Source organism: Coffea eugenioides, chromosome 6, assembly GCF_003713205.1.
Source record: "Coffea eugenioides isolate CCC68of chromosome 6, Ceug_1.0, whole genome shotgun sequence".
NCBI classification, from domain to species: Eukaryota; Viridiplantae; Streptophyta; class Magnoliopsida; order Gentianales; family Rubiaceae; genus Coffea; species Coffea eugenioides.
Window position 1 is genome coordinate 53,801,814 of NC_040040.1, and position 26,218 is coordinate 53,828,031.

General features: G+C 42.7%; 2 protein-coding genes and 1 pseudogene across 2 annotated transcripts; 1 reads left to right on the plus strand and 2 right to left on the minus strand.

Annotated features, from left to right (window-relative positions):
• The first annotated feature begins 3,013 nt into the window (after window positions 1-3,013).
• On the plus strand, window positions 3,014-13,972 carry LOC113774444 (annotated as a pseudogene).
• A 5,441-nt stretch (window positions 13,973-19,413) lies between these two features.
• Window positions 19,414-20,625, minus strand: LOC113774445. Its single transcript, XM_027318979.1, has one exon. The coding sequence runs from the start codon at window positions 20,623-20,625 to the stop codon at window positions 19,414-19,416; it is 1,212 nt and encodes a 403-aa protein (XP_027174780.1).
• Window positions 20,626-21,989: 1,364 nt separating this feature from the next.
• LOC113774446 lies at window positions 21,990-22,940 on the minus strand. Its single transcript, XM_027318980.1, has 2 exons — window positions 22,358-22,940; window positions 21,990-22,276 (listed from the first exon to the last, which is right to left on the minus strand). The coding sequence occupies exons 1-2, from the start codon at window positions 22,938-22,940 to the stop codon at window positions 21,990-21,992; spliced, it is 870 nt and encodes a 289-aa protein (XP_027174781.1).
• Window positions 22,941-26,218: the final 3,278 nt, after the last annotated feature.

Genomic DNA, 26,218 nt, shown 5'->3' on the forward strand with positions numbered 1-26,218 from the left:
TGAAATTGTGGACAAAAGTATCTTTAACAATGGGACGAGAAGGATGACCCAGCCTAACAGATGTCTTCAAATGAGTTACATTCCAGAACAAGCTATGGACTTTGGTATCTGCACTGTGTCAAGAACTGTAAAGACCTCCAGATTCATACCCTTTACCAATAATTGTTCATCATAAGATCTGAAACAAAGCAATAGTCAGGAAAAGAATTGGGCAGAACAATTTGAGGCACGAAGAAGTTTACTCACAGAAATTAGATTAAAAAGATAACTCAGGCAAACTTAAGACAGATGACAATGAGATTAATGGCAGTGGGTTAAACTAAGCCTGATCCAAAACACGAGATTTTGACCCATCAGCTAAGGTAACTGTAGGTTGCAGATGTGTGTGCGCTGAAAGGTAGAAAATAGACTAGAATTTACCTGTCATATGATCTGTGGCCACCAGAATCACATTACCCATTTGGAGGACGAGCGACACCAAGACATGTGTTTTGGTTTAACCTGACTACAGATAGCAGTTACGCGACGAGTAGATGAAGACTTAATGATTCTTGATACTGAGAAAATTTAGCAAATTCATCTGCAGAGATCGTAACAGACTTTCATGGTTAATAGCATCATTGGTAGAAGCAATATGTGCGGAATTGAGTTCTCTGGTTCCTATACTGCAATTTCTTACAATCACGCTTCATATGACCCGGCTTATGACAATAGTGACACACAACCACTTTTACATTTTGTCCTCGAGTGTCAATTCCTTTACCACCACCTTTGTATTGTTGTTTTCCAAAACCAACAAGAGCACTGCTGGACTGAACAGACTGGGTATTCTCTGTGCGAAGCACCCTACTAAACACATCTTGCAAGGATGAGATCTCAGGACAGGAAAGAATCTGAGATTTAGCAGCTTCAAATTCAGGTGAAAGACCAGCCAAAAAACTCATAATTGCCATCTGTTCCCGTTGAGTTTGCTGAACTTTCACATCAGAACTAAACGGTAATAACAGATTAAGCTCCTCATAAGTTTTCTTAAAATTCATAAAATAAGTCATGATGGACTTATCTTGTTTCTCTGCACGATAAAAGGCTTGACACACCTCATATATGCGAGAAATATTCCCTTTACCAGAATACAAAAATTCTAAATACTCCATTAACTCCTTAACAAATTCACAGTGATTAATTAAGCTAATTACCTCACTGTCAATAGAATTCCGTATTTGCAGGAATAATCTAGCATCTTCCCTTAGCCATGTCTGTCTTGAACCATCTTTTGGAGGATCATCAGTCAGATGATTGTCTTTATCAATGCTTCGCAGATAAAGACGAACTGTTTTGCTCCAGTCAAGATAGTTAGAATTGTTGAGTTTGTGGTCCGTGATCTTAGACATCACAGGAATCACATCAGACGTAACGACAGATTTCGTTTCTGCCATGGGTTCAGAATTAACAGAAAAAAATAAAAAAGGACAAATCTGAACTTTTTAAAACAAGAGTGAAGAATAGAACACAGATGTGTCCTATACAGAACCAGATGAACCGAATGATGACTAATAAATTTTCTGGCAGCGGACAGAGACCCTAACCTTGATGGTAGGGCTCTGATACCATGAAAACTAAGAAAAATAGAGAGAAAATACTTTTTTTCATATCTTTGGACTACACAATATACATATATATATATATATATATATATATACACAAGTGTAACCTAATTTAGATCCTAAAATCATGTTAATCTAAATTAATCTACTACCTAATTAATATATGATACTATAATCATATGATACTTAATTAATACATGATACTATAATCAAATCTTTCCATAATATCATATCACATATCTTCAACAGCAGCAATGTGACCATATTGGCCACAGTCAAAGCAGATTGCATCTAGTCCTTCATATTCCACAGCTTGCAGGTCTTTATTCACCCAAATGAAAGGTATTAATGGCTTTTTTAGGTCCATTTCAATGCAAAGCCTTGCGTATTTACCCCTGGGTACCTCCAACGTTTTGCTGTCCACTTTTACCGCCTTTCCTACCACGTTCCCCACCTTCATGAGGAAGTCTTCAACATAATATTTAATCGGCAAACCTGGCAGTCTGATCCAGGCTAGCATTGTCTTAATGTCCTCTTGCGATGGTCTAAAATCTGGCTTCCATTTGCTTATGGTGACATAATTACCCTGGAACATCCATGGTCCTCCCTCTAAGACTTTCTAATAATCTTCCTTCTTTAGAAACCGAGTTATAAAGTAGCCATTCTTCAGATTTATTATTTCAAAATACTGGTCTAGCTTCCATAGTTCCCTCAACTTCATTTCGAGAGTTCGGAAGTTAACTGTTCATCGCAGCACTTTGACGATTAGACTTTTCCTCCAAGGCCTCCAGATGTTCGGAATTTTCCCTTCCTCAGTTATCACTCTCGGGAATTTCAAGGCTGCAATTTCTGCCTCTTTCCCCAAGTCTTTTTCGTCCTCTAGGCTTTCTTCAGCTATTTCCATTTCCTCCTCAGAGCCGTCATAGAAATCTTTTTACTTGGTTTCTCCTTCAATGCTTCTCAGAAAGACCTCCCAGACCAAGGCGATGCTGGAGGAGTAGGCGTGGGGAATGATGGCTTCCATCCCTCCTCGGATCTAGGGCTCGGGTTGGGGACAACTTCCCCTGAAGATCTGCGTTTAAACTTCTTTAGTTCATGTCGGGCGCTTCCGTCTATAATCTCTACATCACGATCTTCTCTTTGATCTAGGTTGTTCAGTTCTTCCATATTTTCACACATTTGTTTTAGTGTCTCTCTCTACACTCTCTCTCTACATTCTCTCTCTATTTGCTAAAGACTCTCTCTCTGTACACCTATTGGTTGTCTTGCAGGCTCCAATATGGATTCGGCTGTGGGGACTCCTACGACAAGAAAAAGCCTCAGGATAGGTAAAAGTGCTCCTACAGATGATTTAAGCTCAACATGATGGACTAAATTGACCATTAACTATCATAGCCACCAATAAAATCATGCAGGGAAAATTTATCAATGCATTAACAAAACGGTCTCTCTCGTCATGCCATGGTGTTCCTTTAGGTGGAATAGGGTATGTCTTCACTGTCAACCATTAACAACTTCTTTGCACTTCTCTTACTTTTGATAGGAACCATGAAAAGCCATCAAGTTTAGATTATAATTACTTATTGCATTTATTCTCCCTGGACACTGATAAGAGTATATTTTACGTATTTTTAGTGTGCTTTATTAATTAGTTTTGGTGTGTTTTATTTAGTTTTATAAATAATTAACTAAGATTCTAGTGAAAATATGCATTTTGTGGTTAAAGTATGAAAATTGCATTTCTATTGATTTTTATGGTAAAAACTTCATATTTTGTAGGTTTAATGATTCAATCATCAAATGAAGTGCATTGAGAAAATATTTGGATGATTGAAGATGGATTAAAATGGTGAAAATAAAATATGAAGTGTAAAAGGAAAAATGCAATTTGAATCAAGAAAAGTCAGCTTTGACAACTCTGACACGTTTTGGTATTTTAACTATATCTGGAGCTACACATATTGGATTGAGGTGATCTTTATACCATTTTGAAGATAAGAGATAGATCTAAATTTGGTATGAAGACATCAGAATCTAATTCAGCCGTTTTCATTGTCCAAAAGTTGAAATACCGAAATTCAACTCAGCTGAGAAATGCAACTTGAGAACAAAAGAATCAAACAAAAGTCAGCTTTGGCATCTGTTGGTATTTTGGCTATATCTTGGGCTACATACATTGGATTTAGATGATCTTTATATCATTTTAAAGCTAAGAGACAGATCTACATTTGGTATGAAGACATCAAAAGTCCAATTCAGCTGTTTTCCTGGTCAAAATGTCAAAATACAGAAGTAAAAGTCTGCTGCTGAGAGCTGAAAACGCGGAATTGACCAGTCAGTGGTATTTTTATCATATCTCGGTCTAGACAGCTCTAAATTGGATGATTCTTGAGGTATTGGACAGCTATTTCAATGGACTACAACTTCTATGTTTTGTACAAGAGCTAATTCAGCCGTCATCATAGAGAAAATAGCAGTTGAAGTAGCCAGATTCTGGTCAGAAATAGCTGCTGGTACAACCTGTTTTCTCCTTCAACAATTTACAGCTATGGATGAACGTATGACAACCAATTAGCAGCTGTAAAAGGGATGTTTCAAGCCTCATTTCCTGACTGCATTCATCTATATATAGCCATGGACTTGCAGGATTCAAAATAACTTTGCAAGGCTAGGAAAACTCACCAAAAATGTAGTATTCACTAGTTTTTCTTAGTTCATTAGTATAGTATAGGTAGAGTAGTTTATCCTTCTTGTATTTGTAGTTAGATTTGGAGGAAGATTGGAGGAGCAAAGATGGAGAGTTTGCAGCTCAAGTGACAAGGGTGACTTCTCTCCTATCACTTTCTCTTTTGTATTTGAATTCATGTTTAACTAAAATACAAGTTTGGTGTTTGTTTTTATCATGTTTAGTTAAAGTTTATGCCTAGAGTATGGATGAACTTTCTACATCTTGTTTATGATCTTTACTTGGTTATTTGGTGATATTATTTTGAGCAAGTTATTTATCACTTTTGATTTTCTAATCATAATTAACTGGCCATTAATTGTGATTATCTAAAGGTATTAAATTTGCAATGAAAATTGGAATTTAACACTAGTGCAAAGAAGTGATAAACCTAGGGAGTACACTCACGAAAGTAGAGGTGCATCTTTGTGGTTTTAGTGACTTGTTTCATGTAATTTCATAGAAGAAATGAACTTGTAATTAATTTATAACCACGAGAGTAGGTATGACTTAATTACAAGTATAGTTGATTCACTACGAGAGTAGGTTTCACATACATTAGGAAATTACGCCATAACTAGTCAAGATAATAGCATTCACTTAATCGGTATTTTCATTTGCAAGAGTAGCAAGGAATTCCATACCTCTAGGAGCTTTCTAGTATTATTTTCATAAATTTTATATTTGTGGTAGTCTAAATAATAAAGGAGTTTAAAAAACACCGGTAATTGCAATCTTCCCTATGGGATCGACCCTTAATACCCTATACTCGCTCACGATTCATATACTTGCGATAAATCGCGTGTGGGGTATTTAGGAGTTTATAAATGTAAAACTTGATTGTGAATGAGCTTATTGTATAAGTATACCCCGCGCACGTCAGACACTATATGGAATTTTAAAAGATTCTTCTCTTCATCTCAAGTTGATGGCTTCTATCTGCTATTTGGAACATGTTTTGATATTTTTGGTCAGATATTTTTTCCTTTTTGGGAAAGACGGAGTGGGAAACGACAAGGGAAATTGGTAGTCTTGGTTGATTTTCTGTTACCACAATTCTTTTAATTAGCCATGTTCTTCTTAAATTCATATTCAATTTATTATTAAGAAGATAAAAGCATGCAACCTTGTGTTACTCCAGACTATTTTAGGGGATGCCTATACGTGTTTCCATGTCATGCTTAGTAAAAGATGTTTGAGCAAAGTGGTTATCCCCATTTCTGGAATATAAATGGAATAATATGTTAAACGAAAACAATTTGCAGTGCTGGAAGCATCGGAAGAACTTACACAGGTGAATTTCTACGTTGGCAACTATTTCCCAGGATCTGTGAAGAAAAACCAGTTTTGGCAAACCAGTTTTCTGTAAGTATATTTAACAACTTGGTTTAGATGTGTAGAGTTTCAACTCTTGAACGATTCTCATTATTTATTGACCAAGGTTAGTACATTTATGTTTCATGTGTCCTTCTATGGACCTTTTAGATTGCATTTGGTCCAAGGTTAGTACATTTATGCTTCATGTGTCCTTCTATAGACCTTTTAGACTTAGGTTGCATTTGGTAAGAATAATATATGAATTTTGAAATTTAAAGACTGAAATTTAAGTATAGAAGTCCAAATTTGAAAAAGTCATAAAGTGGAATGTGTTTGATAATTTTCTGAATATGAGAACTGAATTGAAATTTTACGTTTTATACTTTACCTTTATATTAAATTATGTTTTTAAATGCTACTCTTTAATATCAAATACTAGCATGGGAATTGTTCTTGTGCGTGTGTGTGTGAGAGAGAGAGAGAGAGACAGGATGTACTTGTGTTTGTGTTTCAAAATGAATGCATGTCTAAAAGAAAGGAAAGGCATTTTTGTTAGTGCAATAGAGAGCGCAAGATCTTCTGCCTCACTTTCTATGTAACTCTCAGTCCTACTTTTTATCATATTGTTATTTCTCCTTGATAAATATCATATTTTAATTTTTTTTATTTCCTTAAAATTCAATAACTATTAATTGAGTAAAAAAATAAATACAACAGTTTCAAAAAAAAATAATATATAATAGAAATTAAAAAACATAGCAGAAAATTCATTAAAAAAATCTCATTTTGTGTGTATTTTGATTTTTTGAATTAAAATATAATATATATGAAGAAAAAATAGCAATATAATAAAAAATGGGATAGGAATTGGGATAGAAGATTCATAGCAAGTAGAAAGATTATGTTTAGAACTAGTGTAATTGAAGAAAACAGATTGTTGAGAGAGAGGGAGGGAGAGAGAGAGATTTTGTGTGTGTGTGTGTGCGCGCGCATACGTGTCCATAAGGGAGAGAATGCGTACGTTTGTAAGTCAAGTGAGAGAGAGAAAGAGAGTATACATATAATAATTGTGAATGAATACTGTTATACAAGTTTGCCAATCCAACAAATTAAGCATGCGTTTGATAAAATTGAAATGTGTAAACTAAAATCTAAAATCTAAAATCTGATGTTTAAATTCATTGAGTTATTGAATTATTAAGTACTAAATTTAATACATTTGAGTGTATAATACATTAAGTGATAAGGGAATAGTAAATCACTTATTTTTTGGACCAAACTTTGCCTAGAAAATTCAATGTCATTTAATTAATTCAGATATTCTATTTTTTAACAAACACAACTGAATATGTTAAAATCTGAAATCATTAAGTTTGAATACTAAATTGAATTATGAAATAGGGCGTAAGTCAAACAATGCCAAGCTTTGGACTTTTCTGTAATAGCCCTTGCTACGATCAAAGTCCTCCTCTTAAAAGGTGTTATCCTCTAAAAAGTTGAACAAAGAGATGTGTGTGACCAACTACATGCTCAATAGGTGGTTCGAGTATTCATCTATCCACTTGAGCTTGTTAGTAAAATAATACATCTTATAATAAATAATAAATATCAATATCGTAAATATATCAAATAAAAAACAGTTCAATAACCTATTACAGATAAATTCATGACATCTCAGTGATCCTATCAACAATCTGGACATCCAGTCCTAACTATTCATCCTTTCAAGTGGGTAAAATAGAAGTAGGGGAATGTAGCTGTTTGTCCCGTTAGGTAGGCCAGATATGTAGAAGACGGAGGCAATAGTTCCATTGACAGTTAACCAAGAAACCATGAGTTTAACACACACAAAGCATCAAAAGATTTGGAAGTTCAAAGAATATTCAAATTAACCAAGTCACATCTATTCCCCTACTGAAGTATCAAAGTGGCAGAAATCAGAAATTGTTCTTCATGACTGAGCTAACTGAAATACCACAATTACCATCAGGTCAAATTGAAATTTTTTTTACTAAGCATGACAAATTTACATAAAATTGTTGAAACTATAGGAAGGTCAAGTAAAAAAGAGTTAAACAATAGGGGGATAAAGTGAAATTTGCTGTAGATTTGTATATCTTGACAAATGTAGATCATGTTAGTTTTGAAAAGGACTTGTATATACATTTTAGTTGACTCGGTTCTTCAACTCAAAGTTAGAAGAAATTCTTGAAAGTGCACTTCAACCTTGCTTATTGTGAGACAATTTTGCACTTGTACCTGCGCATAACCTTCTTATTGCAGGTATTTGTTTCACGCCCAAGTGGTGAAAAGCATTCGACTGGTTCCCAGGATGCCCTGACTTATCCAAGTAAGCAGCATATTGAATATCTTGCTAATTTTGTCAGTGCAATGTCTACTTGGAGAAGTTCTTCAGATAGGACTGCCATTTTGAACTTTAAAACAAACTGTGAAAATCTTGAGCACAAGCGAAGGTGCTATATTATATACATTAATGAAAATAAATTATAAAATTGCATGGGAATTCAATAGACATGTCAAATTGGTTTTCCTGCAAAAATCGTATGCTAGTGATTAAATACAAATCTTAAATAGACATTCCGGCCTTACAGAGATAGCTCAGCTTCAGGGATAGGATCTTGGGATTGGAACTTAGATGGAAATAGCTCTACATACCATGCATTGTTCCCAAGGGCTTGGACAGTATATGATGGTAATCCTTTCATTAGCGGGTAAACTTTCAGAATCTGATGACTTCCAGCATCAAATGTCAACCTTATCTTGAGTTCCTCTACATGATGCAGGTGAACCAGACCCAGATCTTAAAATAGTATGTCGCCAAATTTCGCCCTTTATCCCCCATAATTACAAAGAGAGCAGCTACCCAGCAGCAGTGTTTACTTTTACGGTAGAAATGAGCTTCTCAGCCCTTCAATTCCCTTCTTTAAAAAGGCAATCTATAGCTTTGCTATCGAAGGATTGAATTTGCTTCCTTTATGTTTCTGGAGCAGTTGTCTAATTCAGGAAAGGTAGCTGCGGATGTCTCTTTACTTTTTTCATGGGCGGTATGTAAATCTGCTTTTCACATTTACCTGTTGCATGGTAACTTTTGTAGTCTGCTTGTGGTTAATTTGAATGAATGTTTTCACAAGTGTAATATTGGTGCATGGATTAATTTGACTTGATTAAGTTTTTAGCTGAATTTTCTTCTTCATGTGGTCCAGAACTCTGTTGGTGGGGATTCTGGTTTATCTGGACATCATTTCAACTCGCAATTTCGGTATGTTAGAATGATCTCTCTTCTTAACTTTGCATGCTATATTTCTGGGAAGAAGTGTTCTTTTTTCCCTTTCTTAGAACAGTTGGAATTACATCTTATGGGATGTGTGTAGCTTTTTGACAAAAAAAGAAAAGGAGACAAGAAAAGGAAACTTGTTGCATTTCTCCATGTTTGTTGGGGTAAAGATGTATGACTCCTTTTTAACTTCAAGTGGGATTTGACTTGGAATGTCATCATATTTGCAGGAAGGACGATGGCGTTCGTGGTGTACTCTTGCACCACATGTGAGTTTCTTATATATCTAGACTTGGTTTCGAGGGCTTATATTTAAGAACTTGTTTTTCTTTGTCTACAGGACCGCCAATGGACTGCCTTCAGTAACATTTGCTATTGCAGCTAAAGAAACAGATGAAGTACGAGTCTCTGAGTGCCCTTGCTTTATTGTTTTTGGAGATGCTCGAGGCATTACAGCAAAAGAAATGTGGCATGAAATGAAAGAGGTTTGTTGATGTCCTTCTATCATTTGTATAGGAGTGCATTGTCTTGAGGGTTGACACACAGAAGAGTTATCCGTTGACCATAGTGTCTTGTTTCTATAATTCTGCTGCTATACAATCTGAAGTATTGTTCGTAGATTGTATTCTGCTATGTGTCTATGGTAAATCTCACCAAGGACTATATCTTTTTTTTATTTTATTTTAAGTGGTAGGTCTTTAACCCAAAACCCCCTACTTGCAATCCCTCCCACCCTACTATCCAACCCAACCCCTCGCCCCCAACTTTTTCAGTTGTCTAGAATTAGGGCAGTTAGTGAAAACTCCAGCAATATTCTGGATTTTGTAAACACTACTACTTGGATCTGTCAGCTGGACATAGTTGCATTCCAAGTGTTGTAAGACTGAGATATACTTGAGACAGGCTTGTTTTAACTTTTATCAACCTCCTTAATTTCTCACGATGAGCCATTTATATTTTAAACTTCAGAAAAAGGTCCTCCTAACTGTATATATACATTACTTCTATGGTATTTTCCCCTTCACACTCAATTCTGTAGTTCTGTTGCATATTTATTTATCTATATGGTAGTTGAATTCTTTGGTTTGCAATGTAGAGATTGTTCTTCTTTTCTGAAAGTAGTTTCTTGCATCTTTAGTGATGCTCAAAGATATCTTTAAGTGCTGGGATTATAAACATTTGCTTTACTTGGGCTCGGATTCTTGTTTGTCTATCACTATCTTTAACAGGCTTTAGACTGCTTTATGTCTAATAGCATGGATCATTTGACCACCTCATTTTTGAAGAAATGTCAATGCCTTCAAGACCGGGTTCAATTGTTGGAGCAGCTATTGCAGCTTCCTTGAGTGTTCCAGCAGAAACAGTTCGCAGTGTCACATTTTCACTGGTATGGGACTGTCCTGAAGTGAACTTCTTAGGTGGAAGGACTTACCACAGGCCAGTAGTGAATGACACGTTTCTAATATTAGTGTTTTCACAAGCTAGCTTCTGTAGTTCTCATAACTCAGATGCGTACATACAGGCGGTATACAAAATATTATGGAGCTTCTGGAAATGCAGCATCTGCAATTGCACGTGACGCTATTATTGGTAATTTTCCAACTGATGCTGAAAGCTTTGTGACATTTTAGTTTTGTAAAACATACAAAAATACTTATATGGAAAAGACAGATGAAAATAGAATTAGCTTGTATGCCCTTCTCATTCTCAATACTACTTATTAAACTACTAAGTTTGTTACTTTGCCCTTGAGTTATGAATCTTAGAGCATGACAATTGGGAGTCGAAAATAGAAGCTTGGCAAAGGCCCATTCTTGAAGACAAAATCCTTCCTGAATGGTAAGCTTTCATATCTTTGTTGCCTGTGTGTATCATGAAGCTCACTTTCAAGATGGTTCATTTCAGGTATCGTATCACTCTTTTCAATGAACTCTATTACCTTAATACAGGAGGATCAATTTGGACAGGTACATGGGGATAACAAATCTTTATGGTCTAGCGCTAAATTGATTTGGCTGAATGCTCTTAAATATATTTTGTTATACAGATGGATTACCAGCTGTGCATAGTTTATCTGCCACACAGGACAAAAGGTTTTCACTCGGTAGATCATTTTCAGATCTCAAAAACACCATCAGTCATTCCAATCAAAGTGACACTGCTACAAACATCCTAGCAAGAATGTGTTCAACATTTGAGGAGATTCATTCTCCTATGTCGTTGAATTCTGCCTCTGGAACAAATCTGCTTCAAAGCGGGGAGGAAAACGTTGGCCAGTTCCTCTATCTTGAAGGAATTGAGTATCACGTGTAATGCCTATGATGTTCACTTTTATGCGTCATTTGCCTTACTTATGCTCTTCCCAAAACTTGAACTTAGCATCCAAAGAGACTTTGCTGCTGCAGTTTTGATGCATGACCCCAGTGATAAGAGACTTTTACATGATGGAAGCTTGGTTTCAAGAAAAGTTCTTGGTGCTGTTCCTCATGATATTGGAATGAATGATCCATGGTTTGAAGTAAATGTCTTCAGCCTTCACAACACTGATAGGTGGAAAGATTTGAACCCAAAGTTTGTTCTGCAAGTTTATAGGGATGTGGTCGCAACTTGTGATAAAAAATTTGCCGAAGCTGTTTGGCCGTCAGTTTATGTTGCAATGGCTTATATGGATCAATTTGACAAGGATGGGGATGGGATGATTGAAAATGAAGGGTTTCCTGATCAGACATATGATACATGGTCTATGTCTGGAGTGAGTGCATACTGTGGTGTGGTCTATGTCTGGAGTGAGTGCATACTGTGGTGAGCTATGGGTTGCTGCCCTGCAAGCTGCTTCAGCACTGGCTGGTGAAGTTGGTGACAAGGGTTCTGAGGACTACTTTTGGTTCAAATTTCAGAAGGCAAAGAGAGTGTATGGAAAATTATGGAATGGATCGTACTTTGACTATGACAATAGTGGTTGCAGTGCCGGTTCTTCAATTCAAGCGGATCAGTTGGCTGGACAGTGGTAGGTTTCGTACATAAATTTTCTTCACATATTCTATATGCTGTGATTGATTGTCAAATGAATGTGTTTGGTTGTCGAGTGAAGAAGAGTTATGAAACAAGTATACTACTGTAATCTAGTGAAGGTTGTGAAGGGCATGAACACAGTGTAAAATGTAAATTTTCATTTTGTATGTTAGTTGAAGATGAAGAAACTGCTTCTTTCATGAACAATCAACACCTAATTTGAGAAAAATTTTGGTAGGTATGCTCGTGCTTGTGGTCTATTACCCATAGTTGATGAAGAGAAAGCAAAAATTGCCCTAGAGACCATTTACAATTTCAATGTCTTAAGGGTAAAAGATGGAAGGATTGGAGCTCTTAACGGGATGCTGCCTAGTGGAGAACCAGACGTGTCTCACGACCAATCAAGGGAAATATGGAGTGGAGTTACATATGCTGTTGCTGCAGCCATGATGCAGGAAGATCTAATCGAGATGGCATTTAAAACAGCAGGTGGAGTCCATGAAGTTGCTTGGGCAAAAGAAGGTTTTGGGTATGTTAACACCGTCATTTCTTCTCCCTTAATGATGAAAGTTCCTAGAATTTAGAAACTTCTGACTCTGTTTGTCTTCGTTTTTTTTTTTTTTGACCTCAAAATTGTCTTTCTTTCCAGTTCTGTACCCTGTCTCTAGCTTAAGCAAACTCTGACTTTTGTTTTTGAGAATACAACATTTTTCGTTGCCTTACAACCTCAATTGAAAAAACATTTCTGGGCAGCCTCAAATGGCTTTTTTTCCTTTTTTTTTGGCAGGTTTTTATACTTGTTATTGGCATTGACATTTCATAAAACATTGGGCTTATTAGTTGTTTGGATTAGCTGTTTTTTGGGTGGGTTTTTGAAAAATTTTACTGTAGCAGAGTTTTTAGAGTATATTTTGGGATATTTTTAGAAAATATTTTGAAAATTTTAAGAGTAGTAGAGTTTTTAAAATATATTTTGGGATATTTTTTAAACATTAAAAAAAATTAGACTATTTTTTAAAGTACATTTTAGAGTAATTTTTAAAAAATTTTATAGTATTTAAAAAACAGAAGAGATTACAAAGGTGGTTTGAAGATGAACTATCTTTTGATGGAGGCATAACAATCTTGTTACTCTTCCAATGCTCACATTGTTTCTCAGAATGATATGTATCCTATATGCACCACAAACTTTACATACCACAGTGTGACATTCTCAACTTCAGGCAGATGCCTCAAATTTTGTGCATATTTGCCTTTATTTCTTGATGATGGCTTGGATAGATATTCCTTACCTAAGCTGCATTTAAGTATGTTAGGACATCACTTACAGAAGAAGGGGGTATAGAGATATGGAAAATCTGTTTTGTTTGTTTCTGGATCTAGTACTTCTGATCCCTATATCTGTTTTTCATGTTTCTAGATCTAGTACTTCTGATCCCTATCTAAATTTTGTCAAGCTTTATGTTGAAACTTCACCACTTACATAGACGATTTTGGGACTGTGCTTGTCAATATATATTTCTCATGTACCATTTGAGTTGGAGTTTGTATACAAAAATCACAGAAGTACTGCATAAACAAAAAATCTGTTGTAGGCGATGAGTCGATTGTAAGCATTTCTAGGTAAATTCCGTTGTATGGTAGGTCCAAAGTGTGTTTTTTTTTTTTTTTTTTGAGCAGTCCAAATGCGTTGTCTCCATAAGTTTCTCTCTAGGTTTACTCCACAAATACTGAGGTGGAACTTCTTTTGGCTCATGTGTGAAGTTGTTTGTGCTCCTCGGCAGCTTCTCTTTTCAAACACCAGAGGCTTGGAGCATAGATGGCAAGTACAGGTCCCTGGGTTACATGCGGCCCCTGGCAATATGGGCAATGCAATGGGCATTGATGGAGCAGCCAAGACTTCCCAAAAAGGAGATGAAGCTAGAGGTTACGGAAGCTAGCTTGTTAAAGGAGCATGATGGTTTTTCACGAGTTGCACATTGAAGAAGCATGGAACTTCCCCGGACCGAGCTGACCTGATGAGCTCGGCGAGCTGATGGAGAGAGCGCGTCCTAAGCCTGAAAGAAAAACGAGAGGGTGAACTGACAGGGGCCCCGAGGTAGTCCCCGAGGGCGCTCCGACGATCAAGTTAGTTTTCCGATGAGTGGGGAGTGTACTAACAGTAAAGCAGTCGGAAGTTAGTTGCCAATAGTGAGCGTACCTTGCGCAGTCATTGTGTGTCACTGTTTATACCTGCCGAGGAGTCCGACCTCCGTACGTTTCGGGACTTGCCCTGGATAGCTCCCAATCCCGCTCTGAGGGGGATTCTCCCCGTCCTCTGCGAGGTAGCTCTCGGGAGCCCCACGGAGCCCTAGCCGCCACATGACCTGGGCTGGTTCCCCTTGGGCCCGGGGTCTGAACCCATCTCGGATCGCCCTGGGCTGCCACGTGTACAGGCCTAAGACGGGGCCTCTGCACTAGCCCCCTAGATTAGGTCAGACTCCCAGGCAGACCTGATCTACTCCCTTGCCACGTGGAAGCTCATAATTGCACTGCTCTGCCGCGGTCACCTCCGGTGCAGTGCTGACATTGGGAAGTGGCGTCCGCGTCCTTTCAGTTGTCGCGTCTCTTCGGTTCCCGTACCATCATCAATGCGTTCACATGGGACGGTTCGATTTCAAGCAACCGTTTTCCCCCCATTTTTCCCCCTATAAATAGGGGCCGCCAAATTCCGTTTAACTCTATTTGCCATTTTCTCCTTTTCTCGTGCATCTCCAACTCCCAGCAATAAGGCTTCCGGCTTCAAGTACCCAGATTCCGGCGACTTTCCCATCTTCTTTTCACTTCGATTATCAGTAAGTTCTTTTCCCCTTTTCTTTCGCATTTCCTTTCCTCCTTTTGCTACCTGCTGCATTTTATGTCGGGTCATTCCGACGTCACTTCCACCGCATCCCAGATTCCGGCCCATCGTAGAGCCCCCAGGATCTTCATCTCTTCCTCGTCTTCATCCTCATCGTCTTCATCTTCATCTTCCCCTCCTCCTCCTTCTTTTTCTTCTTCCAATCCCAATTTCCCCATTCCTGACTTGCTAGAGCCTATTGACGTCATGAACTCTCCATCCGCCCATTCTCCTTCTGCCCGACTCTTAGAGGAGGTGGCCGAGCTCGATGCCCTCATCGAGCAGCAAGCCACTTCCATCCCCTCCCCCCAATCTCCACATAACTCCCCTGGCGGAGCCCAGGGGGGAGTTGGGGAGGACAGGGACTCCTCCGAGGGGACCCCTGCTTCCGAGCAGGGGGATGACCCCGAGTTTAACTACGGTCACCCTGACCCGGAGGAGGTCACCTTCTCACCCGGAGCAGTGGCCGAGCTGGCCACGTCGTTCTCCATTCCCCCGGCCTTCGAGCCGCGAGCCGCTGGGCCCACCGACCGATCATGCCGACCTCCCCCAGGCTTTGTAGCCATTTACAAAGAGCAACTGGTCGCGGGGCTCCGACTCCCCATTCCTCCGGCCCTGGCCGAAATCCTAAGCTACAGGGGGCTCAGGATTACTCAGGTCCACCCTAACTCGATCAGGATCATCATCGGATTCCTGGTCTACTGCCAGATCTGCTCCATCCCCTATTCTCTCTCTCTCTTTCGGGCTTCCTATGCCCTCAAGTCTTCTCTCCCCGGGTGGTACTACTTCTGCCGCCGATCAGCCAGCAATCGCGGCGGGAAGGGCACCCAGGATCTTCTATACGGGGTCCCCTCTTCCGTAAAAAACTGGAAGGGGAACTTCTTTTTCGTTAAAACCACGCAATTTCCTCCCACTGCGTGGAAGGTTGGGGGGGTCGGGGACGACCCCTGTCCGGAGGACCTGGACCCCGAGGCCTTCGGCCAGCTACTGGGCTCTGCGGTGAAGCTGTACGCAGACAAGTTCTCCACCGAGCAGATTTCCGCGGCCGGGCTGTTGGGAAAGCTGTCTGGGTCCCCCGGAGGGGTGGAGTTCTCCCCCGCCGACCGAGATACCTGTAATACCGCACCTGTTCCCTTGCTATCTGTTACCTTTTCCCCTTTATTTCTCTGACCTGTAGCACTAATCTGGTGGTGTTCTCTGCAGTGAAGAGGCTCTCCAGGCTGCTGGGCGCGCCGACCGAGGAGGTCGCCTCCACTACCCAGCCTAAGGCGGCGAAGAAGGCACCTGAGGCCTCTGCAACCCCTGGGGGCAGCTCGGCCCCCCAAAAGGAAGCCTCTCAAGCTCAGTCCCCCTCCAAGCAGGTCCCCGGCAAAAAGAAGGCAACGGGGCAGAAGAGAAGGCGAGAGGACGAGCCTTTCCAGCCCGGGAAAAAACCTGCGCAGGACCCGGCACAGCGCCCCCTCCAACTGACGTCTGGGGGCCCCGTTCACTTGGGTGTAGGCTCCGCGGAAGAGCACGCCCAGGAGGGCGCCCCCCTGAGCTTGTGGCACTTCCGTCACGTGGTCCCCACGAAGCCGGGGCAGGCCCTCACGATGCACGATCCCCGGCACTTCTGCCCGTCCTGGGAGCTCTCCATCAATGACAGAGCCCAATTCCCCGAGATGGCTCGCGAGCTGGTCACGGGCGCAGTTCTTCCACGCGACAAGAAGTTGATGGAGTTGGTCAACCTGTCCGAGCTCCAGGACATGTACTACACCGCCCAGACCCAAGTAAGCCCTCTCCCTTTTAGGCCCCTTGGGTCCCTGTTCTCTCTCTGAATGGGGTTGGTAATATGTTAACTTCTACTCTCATTCCTTCAGGCCAACGCCGCCGGTGCTGCCCTGGTAACCCGCTTCTCCGAGCTGTCTCCCGACTTGGAGAAGATGCGGAAGAAGAACCGGGAGGCCGAGCAGAAACTCACCAAGGCCCTTAAGGAGGTGGACTCCCTTAAGGCCAAGTTGGGCAAGGCTGAGAAGGAGCTGGAGGGGTCCCAGGTCCAGCTCGCCTCCACCCGGTCCGAGCTGGACCAAGAGAAGAAGGGGGTGGCGAAGCTGAGGGAAGAACACGCCATTGAGCTCTCCGGCACCGTCAGCCGGGAGCGCAAGAAGGCTGTCCGGGACTTCATCTCCTCCGATCAGTTCGTCGAGGACGTGGCCTTCCTCAACCAGCCCATCTTCCAGATCGGCGCCACGCGGGCCCTGGACAAGGTGAAGAGCCTCAACCCACCCGGCTTCAACTTGGCGGATTTCAAGGACTACAATCCTGCAGCCGAGGAGAAGCTGGACTGGCTCTTCGATGGGTAGCGCAAGGGGCATGCCCTGAAGGACCTGATGGGAAGGGGCGACGTGGGGGCCGAGCTGGCGGAGCTCCCCCTGGAGGAGAAGGAGATTCCTGGCAGGGCTTCCGAGAAGGAGCTTGTGGCCTAGGGCGGCGACCACTCCAGAAACCATTTCCGTCTCCTTATAAGGATGTGACCATGCTCCAGTTGAAAATGCTCTTGAAGGTCCATCTGAGACGGAAAGGCTCCCCTGCTTCTGGGTTCCTGAATAGCCTTCACCATGCGCCTCCCAACATGCTTAAGGTGTACCTTCAACTCCCGCTCCAGGCGGGTCACCAGCACGAGGGTGTCTTTCTTTCGTAGCCCGGTAGGCTTTGTAATAGATAGGTTGGAAGTTTTGTAATAGATAGGCTAGAAGTTTTGTAATAGATAGGCTCTGAATGCATATACGAAATTCGAAGGAGATTTCCTTGCAACTTTTTCCTGCACCCCACAGCAACAACCAAAGCCAGGTGCCGACCTCCCAGGTCGAGCACCAAATGCATACCCCCGTTAATCTAACAACTAAGCCATTAGAGGGAACCAGATTGTGGAAACCCTGTGCCGACCTCCCGGGTCGAGCACCACGCCGTCCTACCAGGGCAATGTATCAGCCTCTTGGGGCTGAACACCAAACCTTAAGGATTTTTTTCGCCGACGTCCTGGGTCGAGCGTCGAACCTTGGATCCCATCAGACCCAGAATAGTCCACCCCACGCCGATCTCTCGTGGCCGAGCGTCGCGCTCTCAGACTCCCCAACTTTAACCCTTGCCGACCTCTTGGGGCCGAGCATTCACCTGGAAGTTTTAATCAATGCCGACCTCTCGGGGTCGAGCATCGCACCTCGCAATGGCGCCCGCCGACCTCCTGGGTCGAGCGTGAAATTTTCAGAATCCTTCAAAGTTTTCCAGTCGTGCCGACCTCCCGGGGTCGAGCACTCCCGCATCTATTACTAAACCTTAGCCCCCCACTAGGACAATTAGTGAGAGAACGCTAAGTGTGCTAGTGTACGATTCAAACTTAAAAAGCAAACAAGTACAAATAAAATTAAAACTTGAAAGTCGAGCGTTTATTGAATGATGAAACTGAAATTCGGATTCCAAAGAACAGACAACCGAACACCCTGGTCTAACCTACGCTACAAACAGTCGCAGATTGGAGAAGTGCCAAGTGCGGGGTACCTCTGATCCATCTATTTTCGTGAACCTGCAGTAGCCAGCTCGGCTCGCTTCAAGGACCTTGTATGGGCCCTCCCAGTTCGGGTCGAGCTTGTTGGAGCCATGAGCCTGGCTGACCGAGTTTTTGCTTAGTACAAGGTCCCCCGGCTGGTACTGTATGGTCCTCATTCTAGCGTTATGATAGCGGGCGAGCTGGCTTTTGTACTTAGCCATCCGTACCGCCGCTTCCTCACGCTTAGCCTCCAGCATGTCCAAATTGTACCTCAGCTCTTCCTCGTTGGCTGACGCAACGAAGTTCTGTGTCCGGGGCGAGGGGAGACCAATCTCCGCGGGTACCACCGCCTCTACTCCGTAAGTCAGAGAGAACGGGGTCTCGTGGGTGGCCGTCCTGGGCGTAGTGCGGTAAGCCCAGAGGACACTAGGGAGTTCATCCAACCAGTTAGACTGGGCTAGTTCCAGTCTAGTCTTTAGCCCCTGCAGAATGGTTCGGTTAACATTTTCCACCTGACCATTGGCTTGGGGGTGTCCGACTGAGGTGAAGTACTGGTTAATCCCGAGCTCTGCGCACCAGTTCTTGAAGGGATTTTCAGCAAACTGTCGCCCGTTGGTCGGATATCAAGACATGCGAAATTCCGAAGCGGCAAACTATGTGATTCCAAAAGAATTTCTGAATTGCCCTTCCGGAGATAGTGGTTAGGGGCTCGACCTCCATCCACTTCGTGAAATAGTCAATGGCCACCACGAGGTGTTCGTACCTGCCCGGAGCTCGGGGGAAGGGACCCAGAAGGTCTATCCCCCACTGGGCAAAGGGCCAAGGACTGTGGATGGGGACCATCTCCCGAGTGGGTTGGTGGCGTAGCGGGGCGTGCACCTGACATGCTCGGCATTTCTGAACCAGAGCCGCCGCATCTCGGAAAACCGAGGGCCAGTAGTATCCCAGGAGAAGGCACTTTCTGGCCAGTACCTGGAACCCCACATGCGCCGCGCATAATCCCTCGTGGACTTCACGGAGGACGTAATCGCCCTCTTCAGGAGTTACGCACTTAAGCTAGGGAGATGAATAAGACCTCCTATAGAGGGTCCCTTCGGCGTAGGCGCACTTAGCAGCTCGGAGCTGGAGTCGGCGGGATTCGATTTTGTTGACGGGGAGGTTTCCCGAGCGAAGGAAATCTACGATGGGGGTCATCCATGAGGCCGGGCTGTCTATGGCCTGGACCTGAACCTGATCAACGCTTTTTTGTTTGACCACCTCAACTAGGACTTTCTTGCAAAGGTGGGCGAACGAAGAGGATGCCAATTTCGACAGGGCGTCCGCTCGCTTGTTCTGTGACCTCGGCACCCGCTCGATTTCGAAAATGTCAAACAGGGCTCCCGCCTCTCGGACCTTGGCCAAATATTTCTTCATGACATCCTCCTTAGCTTCGTATTCCCCGCGGACTTGGTTGACTACGAGCTGAGAGTCGCTCCGAACCTTGATCGCGGTCACACCCATCTGGTGGGTTATCCGCAACCCTGTCAAGAGGGCCTCGTAATCGGTCTCGTTATTGGATGCCGGGAAGGCAAACCTGAGTGCGTAGGTCAGCTCCTCCCCGGTGGGCGAGGTGAGTAGCAGGCCAGCTCCGCTTCCCTCCTTGCTCGAGGCCCCGTCCACGAACAGTACCCAAGATTCTACCGGCCTGGCATCCTCTGGCAGAGTGCTCGGCTCAGTTGTGGACAGACTAGCTCCTTCGGCGAGGAAGTCTGCTAGGGTCTGGGCTTTGATAGCGGTGCGGGGCTGGTAGCCGATGTCGTGCTCGGGAAGCTCGACGACCCACTTAGTCATCCTACCCGAGACCTCAGGTTTTGTGAGTATCTGTCGCAAGGGCTGATCGGTCATGACCACAATGCTGTGGGTTTGGAAGTATGGTCGGAGCTTCCGGGCAGCATGTACCAGGGCGAGGACCAGTTTCTCTGCCGGCGTATACCGCGTTTCCGGACCTTGCAAGGCGCGGCTAACATAATATATTGGCCTCTGAGCCCCCCTGTCTTCCCGCACCAAAATCGCGCTGACGGTCTCGTTGCAAGCGGACAAGTACAGGAACAAGGTTTCTCCCTGCTCCGGGGCAGTCAGGGTGGGCAGCTCGGCTAGATACGCCTTCAGATAGGTGAAGGCCTTCTGGCACTCCTCGGTCCACTGAAAGTCCTTTGGCGCTTTTAGAATTCGGAAGAAAGGGAGCCCCCTTACCGCGGACCGTGAGAGGAACCTATTCAGGGCGGCCATCCTTCCCGTGAATCGCTGGACCTCTTTCACATTCCGTGGAGTGGCCATGTCCATGATGGCCTGGAGTTTTCAGGGTTGGCCCGGATCCCTTCTCGGGAGACCAAGAAACCGAGGAACCGGCCCGACCTAACTCCGAAGGTGCACTTCTTCGGGTTCAACCGAATCCGGCTTTCCCAAAGGATGTTCAAGATCTCCCTTAGGTCGGGGACGAGCTGTGGTCCTGCTCGGCTCTTGACGATCACGTCGTCCACGTAGACCTCCATGTTCCTGCCGATCTGGTTCTGAAATAATTTGTTTACCAAGCGCTGGTAAGTAGCTCCAGCGTTCTTCAGCCCGAATGGCATCGTCCGGTAGCAGTAGGTCCCTTCCTCGGTGATGAAAGAGGTTTTTTCCCGATCTTCCTCAGCCATTTCTATCTGGTGGTATCCCTTGAAGGAATCCAGGAAATACAAAACGTCAAAACCAACAGTAACATCCACTAACCTGTCGATCCTCGGCAAGGGGAAGCAGTCCTTCGGGCAGGCTTTATTGAGATCTGTAAAGTCGACGCACATCCTCCATGACTGGTCCTCCTTCTTTACCAGAACAGGGTTAGCTAGCCAAGTAGGGTAGTAGACCTCCATGATGATTTTGGATTCCAGCAGTTTTTCGACCTCAGTCCTGATCACCTCATTTCTCTCTGGAGCGAAGTTCCTCTTCTTCTGCTTCACTGGCTTGAAGCGGGCGTCTATGTTGAGGTGGTGAACTGCCAGGTCAGTCGGAATCCCAGGCATGTCCTCCACTGTCCAAGCGAAAACCTGGACATACTCCCTTAGGAGGGCCTTCAAGTCATCCTTCTCTTTGAGCGGCAGCGACGCACTGATGCGGATTACCTGGTCAGGTCTGTCCTCCTTCAGTGGGAACTCCTCGATCTCATCTTGGGTACCCACCTGCTGATCCTCCTCCCCCGGGATGTAAGGTTCCAAACTGGTCGTCTGAGCAACCACCTTCTCGTGTCCCCGGAGCATGGCTAGGTAACAAGCTCGGGCCACCTCCGGATCTCCATGCACCTCGGCAATTCCTCTCGTGGTGGGGAATTTGACGCTGAGGTGGAGAGATGAGGGAATCGCTTGGAGGGCATTCAAAGCAGGCCGTCCTAGGAATATGTTGTACGGGGATGGCTGCTTGACCACCACGAAGTTGACAGGGATGGTCCGGCATCTAGGTGCCTGACCTACTGTGACCATCCGGATTGATGGGCGGTCCAGTAAAGCCTACCAGAGGTGTCCGAACAGGGGTCAGCTGTCCGTCCTCTAGGTCGAGCTCCTTGAACACCCTGTAGAACAGGATGTCCACTGCACTTCCCTGATCGATGTACACTTTCTTCACCCGGTAATAATGGTGACGACGTCTATTACGATGGTCTCATGATTTCCGGAGGCCAAGGGAACCGCGTCCCTTGGTCCGAAGGTGATCTCCTCATCCATGCGCAGGCGCTTCAGTGAATCATTTCCGTCGGGGGGAGGTCGTCTGTTCTTCCGAGCTGTATGGCTATCTCCTCCCGTGGGACCCCCAGTTATGGTGTTTATAACCCCCGCCAAGTTCTGAGTGCCCTGGTCGGGGAAGTAACCTCGGGCCGCGTCACGCCGCTCAGAGCGGTCTCGGCGGTAGCCTTCGCCCCTCTCTTCGCGGTAGGCACGTCAGCGTTCCTGGGCCGGCCGACCTGGCTGCACAAACCGCCCCAAGAAACTACGCTGGATTAGGTCTTCAATCTCCTTACGCAAAGCCCAGCATCCCTCCGTATCATGCCCTACATCACGGTGGAAGGCACAGTACCGGTCCTGGTTCCTTTTATTCCGGGGCGTCCCCATCTTGGGCGGCCGTCCTCCTAGACCCTCTGCCTCCATCACGGCCAGGATCTGTGCCCTAGGCCGAGTCAGGGGTGTGTACCCTTTTTTCGAGAGTGGCGGTTGAGCGGGGGCTTTATCCTTAGAGAGGCGATCGAAGACGTTCTTCCAGGCTTGGCCATTCTTGGTTTCAGGGGGGTTTCCCCGTCCTCTCCGATCCCTGAGTTCCCGATCTGACTCTCGTTTCAGGCGGGCGGCCTCCTCTGCGTTGGCGGCGGCGTGAGCCCGGGTCAGGAGCTCTTCCAGATTTTTGGGGGGCTGTTCGGCAAGCTTGTAGTAGAGTTCCTCTACCCTTAGCCCGTTCATGAAGGCAGCCATGACCACCTTTTCATCCTTGTCCCTGATCTGCAGGCTTTCTGTGTTGAAGCGAGTCATGAAATTCTTCAGGGACTCGTTCAGGGACTCGTCCGGCTTCTGCTTGATGGCCATCAGGTGAGCCGCGTTTTTCGAGTAAGCCTTCGAGGAGACGAACTGGGCGGCTAACTGTCTGGCCAGCTCGGTGAAACTCCGGATAGACCTCGGTGCCAGGCCGTGGAACCAGATGACGGGTATTTTACATACGTGCAAGCTAAAAAATACCGAATTACACCCGTTCACTGCAAGTATACAGATCAACTAGTAGTTTAGGGTATATATCGGGTCGATCCCACAGGGAAGAATGCAAGAATGCAATTACCGATGTTTTCAAACTCCTTTATTATTTAGACTACCACAAATATAAAATTTAAGAAAATAACACTAGAAAGCTCCTAGAGATATAGAATTCCTTACTACTCTTGCAAATGAGATTATCGGTTAAGTGAATGCTATTATCTTGATTAGTTATGGCGTAATTTCCTAATGTATGTGAAACCTACTTTCGTAGTGAATCAACTATACTTGTAATTAAGCCATACCTACTCTCGTGGTTATGAAATTAATTACAAGTTCATTTCTTTTATGAAATTACATGAAACAAGTCACTTAAGCCACATAGGTGCACCTCTACTTTCGTGAGTGTACTCCCTAGGCTTATCACTTCTTTGAACTAGTGTTAAATTCCAATTTTCATTGCAAACTTAACACCTTAAGATTATCATAATTAATGGCCAATTAATCATGATTAGATAACCAAAAGTAATAAATAACTTGCTCAAAATAATATGACCAAATAACCAAATAAACATCATTAACAAAATATAGCAAGTTCAACCATAACTCTAGGCATAAACTTTAAAGACACATATTAAACACAAAATCCAGAACTTGCATATTAACTATATTTAAGAATCCAATACAAAAGATAAAGAGTTGGAGAAGAGATAACCCATGTCACTTGAGCTTCAACTTCTCTTTCTTCATCTCCATTTTCATCCTAATCTAGCCATTATACAAGAATGGATGAACTACAATTACTACACTATCCTACACTAAGGAAATGGAAGAACTACATTTCTGCACTCTTCAAGCTTCTCCCGTGTCCTCTGCATGTCCTGGTTGCTCCCTATATAAACTGCTCCAAAAGCTCCTTTTCCATTGGTCCAAACTTGCTGCATTTGATTTCCAAATCTGAAATTGTTAAGATAGTCAATAGCCATTGTTTTTGACATTGGAAAATTATGCCAACGTTTTCTGGCCCCTTTGTGTCTTTCTAAAGAATGTTGCAGCGAATTCTCTTGCAATTGTAGCTGGGGAAAGTAGTCAGAAACACAAGAGAAATTGACTGAGCAAAATTGCAAATTGCGGCCGGGAAAAACGCGCACTACACAAAAACGCGGTTAACAAGTCACGTTGCTGTGTACCTCGCGTATTCACTTCTGTACCTAACTTCAGCTGCCGATTTTCTCTATCATCAAAGGCTGAACTGGATTTTTTGTAAAACACCAAGAAGTTTGTAGCGCCTTTGAGTTCAGCTTGTCCAATGCCTTCAAGAATCATTCCAAATCTGAGCTTTCTGTACCCTGAGATATGATCGGAAATACATAAAACACTGGTCAGAAGCTCTGTTTGTACCACTTTGGACCAGCTGAGTGAATTTCCGGGTATTTTTCAACTTTTGGACTGATGAAAAACGCGCCCTGACTGGACTTTGATGTCTTCATACCCCAATATGTAGATATATCTCTTAGCTATCAAAATGGTACTAAGATCACCTTTGAATCCGGATCTGTGTAGCCCTCCAGATATAGTACAAAATACCAAAACGTGTCAGAGTTGTCAAAACCTGACTTTTCTGTGATTCAAATTGCCATTTTTCCCTTTTTACACTCATATTTTATTTTCACCACTTTAATCCATCTTCAATCCATCCAAATAATCTTCTCAATGCACTTCAATTTTTGATGATTTGAATCATGTAAACCTACAAAATATGAAGCTTTTTACCAATAAAAAATCCATAAAATGCAATGTTTAGCCATTTTAACATAAAATGTAGTTTTTTTACCAAAACCTTAGTTATTTTAGTTATTAAACTAAATAATCAAACCAAAATTAACTAATAAAACACACAAAAAATACGTAAAATAAACTCTTATCAAATACCCCCACACTTGAACCATTGCTTGTCCTCAAGCAATAAAAAATACAAACCAACAATGATCCAAAATTTGAAAATAAACATATGTAGCATTTCAACTTCATTTCCTCAAAACAAAGTAAATAACCATTATGCAATTATTCAATTAAGTTCAAGTACTCGTAATATCAAGTAAAGGAGAGCCAATTATACCGTAATTATAACAAGTTCAAATCAATTTTTCATCCTTACCCAATCTTACAAGTAAGTAACTCATATGGTCAATAAAATGCTTTCTAAACTCATGATCACCTTTTTATTCTACTTAAACAGATATTTATTCATATAACGTAGCTAAATATTACTTAAGTTGTGAAAGTGTCTTTTGACGCGAGAATCGACATTTTTAGATGAAGATCACCGGTTACTCAACACTTCACATACTCAAGTTGCTTTGCATACTCTTAATTCAAGTACCGTTTTACGCGAAAGTCGACATTTGTAGATGAAGACTCCCGGTTACTAAGTACAAAAATCATTGGAGTAGAATAGATCTTTTTTTTCTTTTTTTTTCATTTTATTTTTTTTTTCATTTTATTTTTTTTTCATTTTTTTTAATAGCAAAGAGAATAATAATTTTCTAAAAAAAATAAATCATGAGAAGAGTATTGCACTTATTGACCATATTTATCACTTAACTATATAAAATCAAGTAAAGAAAAGAAATTTCATTAAATATGCAAAAAAAAATATAGGCATAATTTTCTCCACTCTAAAAGATATACTTTCCTACAAATGCAAAAATTATAATCACATAATAGTCATTTCCAAGTTAAATGAGAAAAGAAGTTTCCAAATCACATATATTTATCTCAAATGTAGGAGGAATTTGAACTACTAATGGTATGGAACTTGGTACCCCTTGGATAAAATCGAAAAAATATGAAACTTTTTGGGGCAAGTTTGCAATTTTGGACATGATTTTAGAAAAATTTTGAATTTTAACACAAGTCCAATATTTCCAACTAATAATTCAATCACATACAATGTATATAATCTCAATTCTCCCCCCACACTTAACATACACATTGTCCTCAATGTGTAAGAAGGAAAATCAAGATAAAAAATAATAATAATAATAATAATACTCCCCTATTGTTGTGATTGAATATGAAGCTTCAAGGTATGTTGTTCGCTTGTCTTCATCGCT

What these genes read in the sequence shown, in the direction of transcription:
- LOC113774445 (XM_027318979.1), bottom strand. Translation starts at nt 20,625, where the DNA reads ATGGCCGCCCTGAATAGGTTCCTCTCACGGTCCGCGGTAAGGGGGCTC.
- LOC113774446 (XM_027318980.1), bottom strand. Translation starts at nt 22,940, where the DNA reads ATGGCCATCAAGCAGAAGCCGGACGAGTCCCTGAACGAGTCCCTGAAG. An exon ending in GATTGAAGACCTAATCCAGC is followed by an intron (nt 22,277 to 22,357) that starts GTAGTTTCTTGG and finishes AGAGGGGCGAAG; the next exon opens with GCTACCGCCGAGACCGCTCT.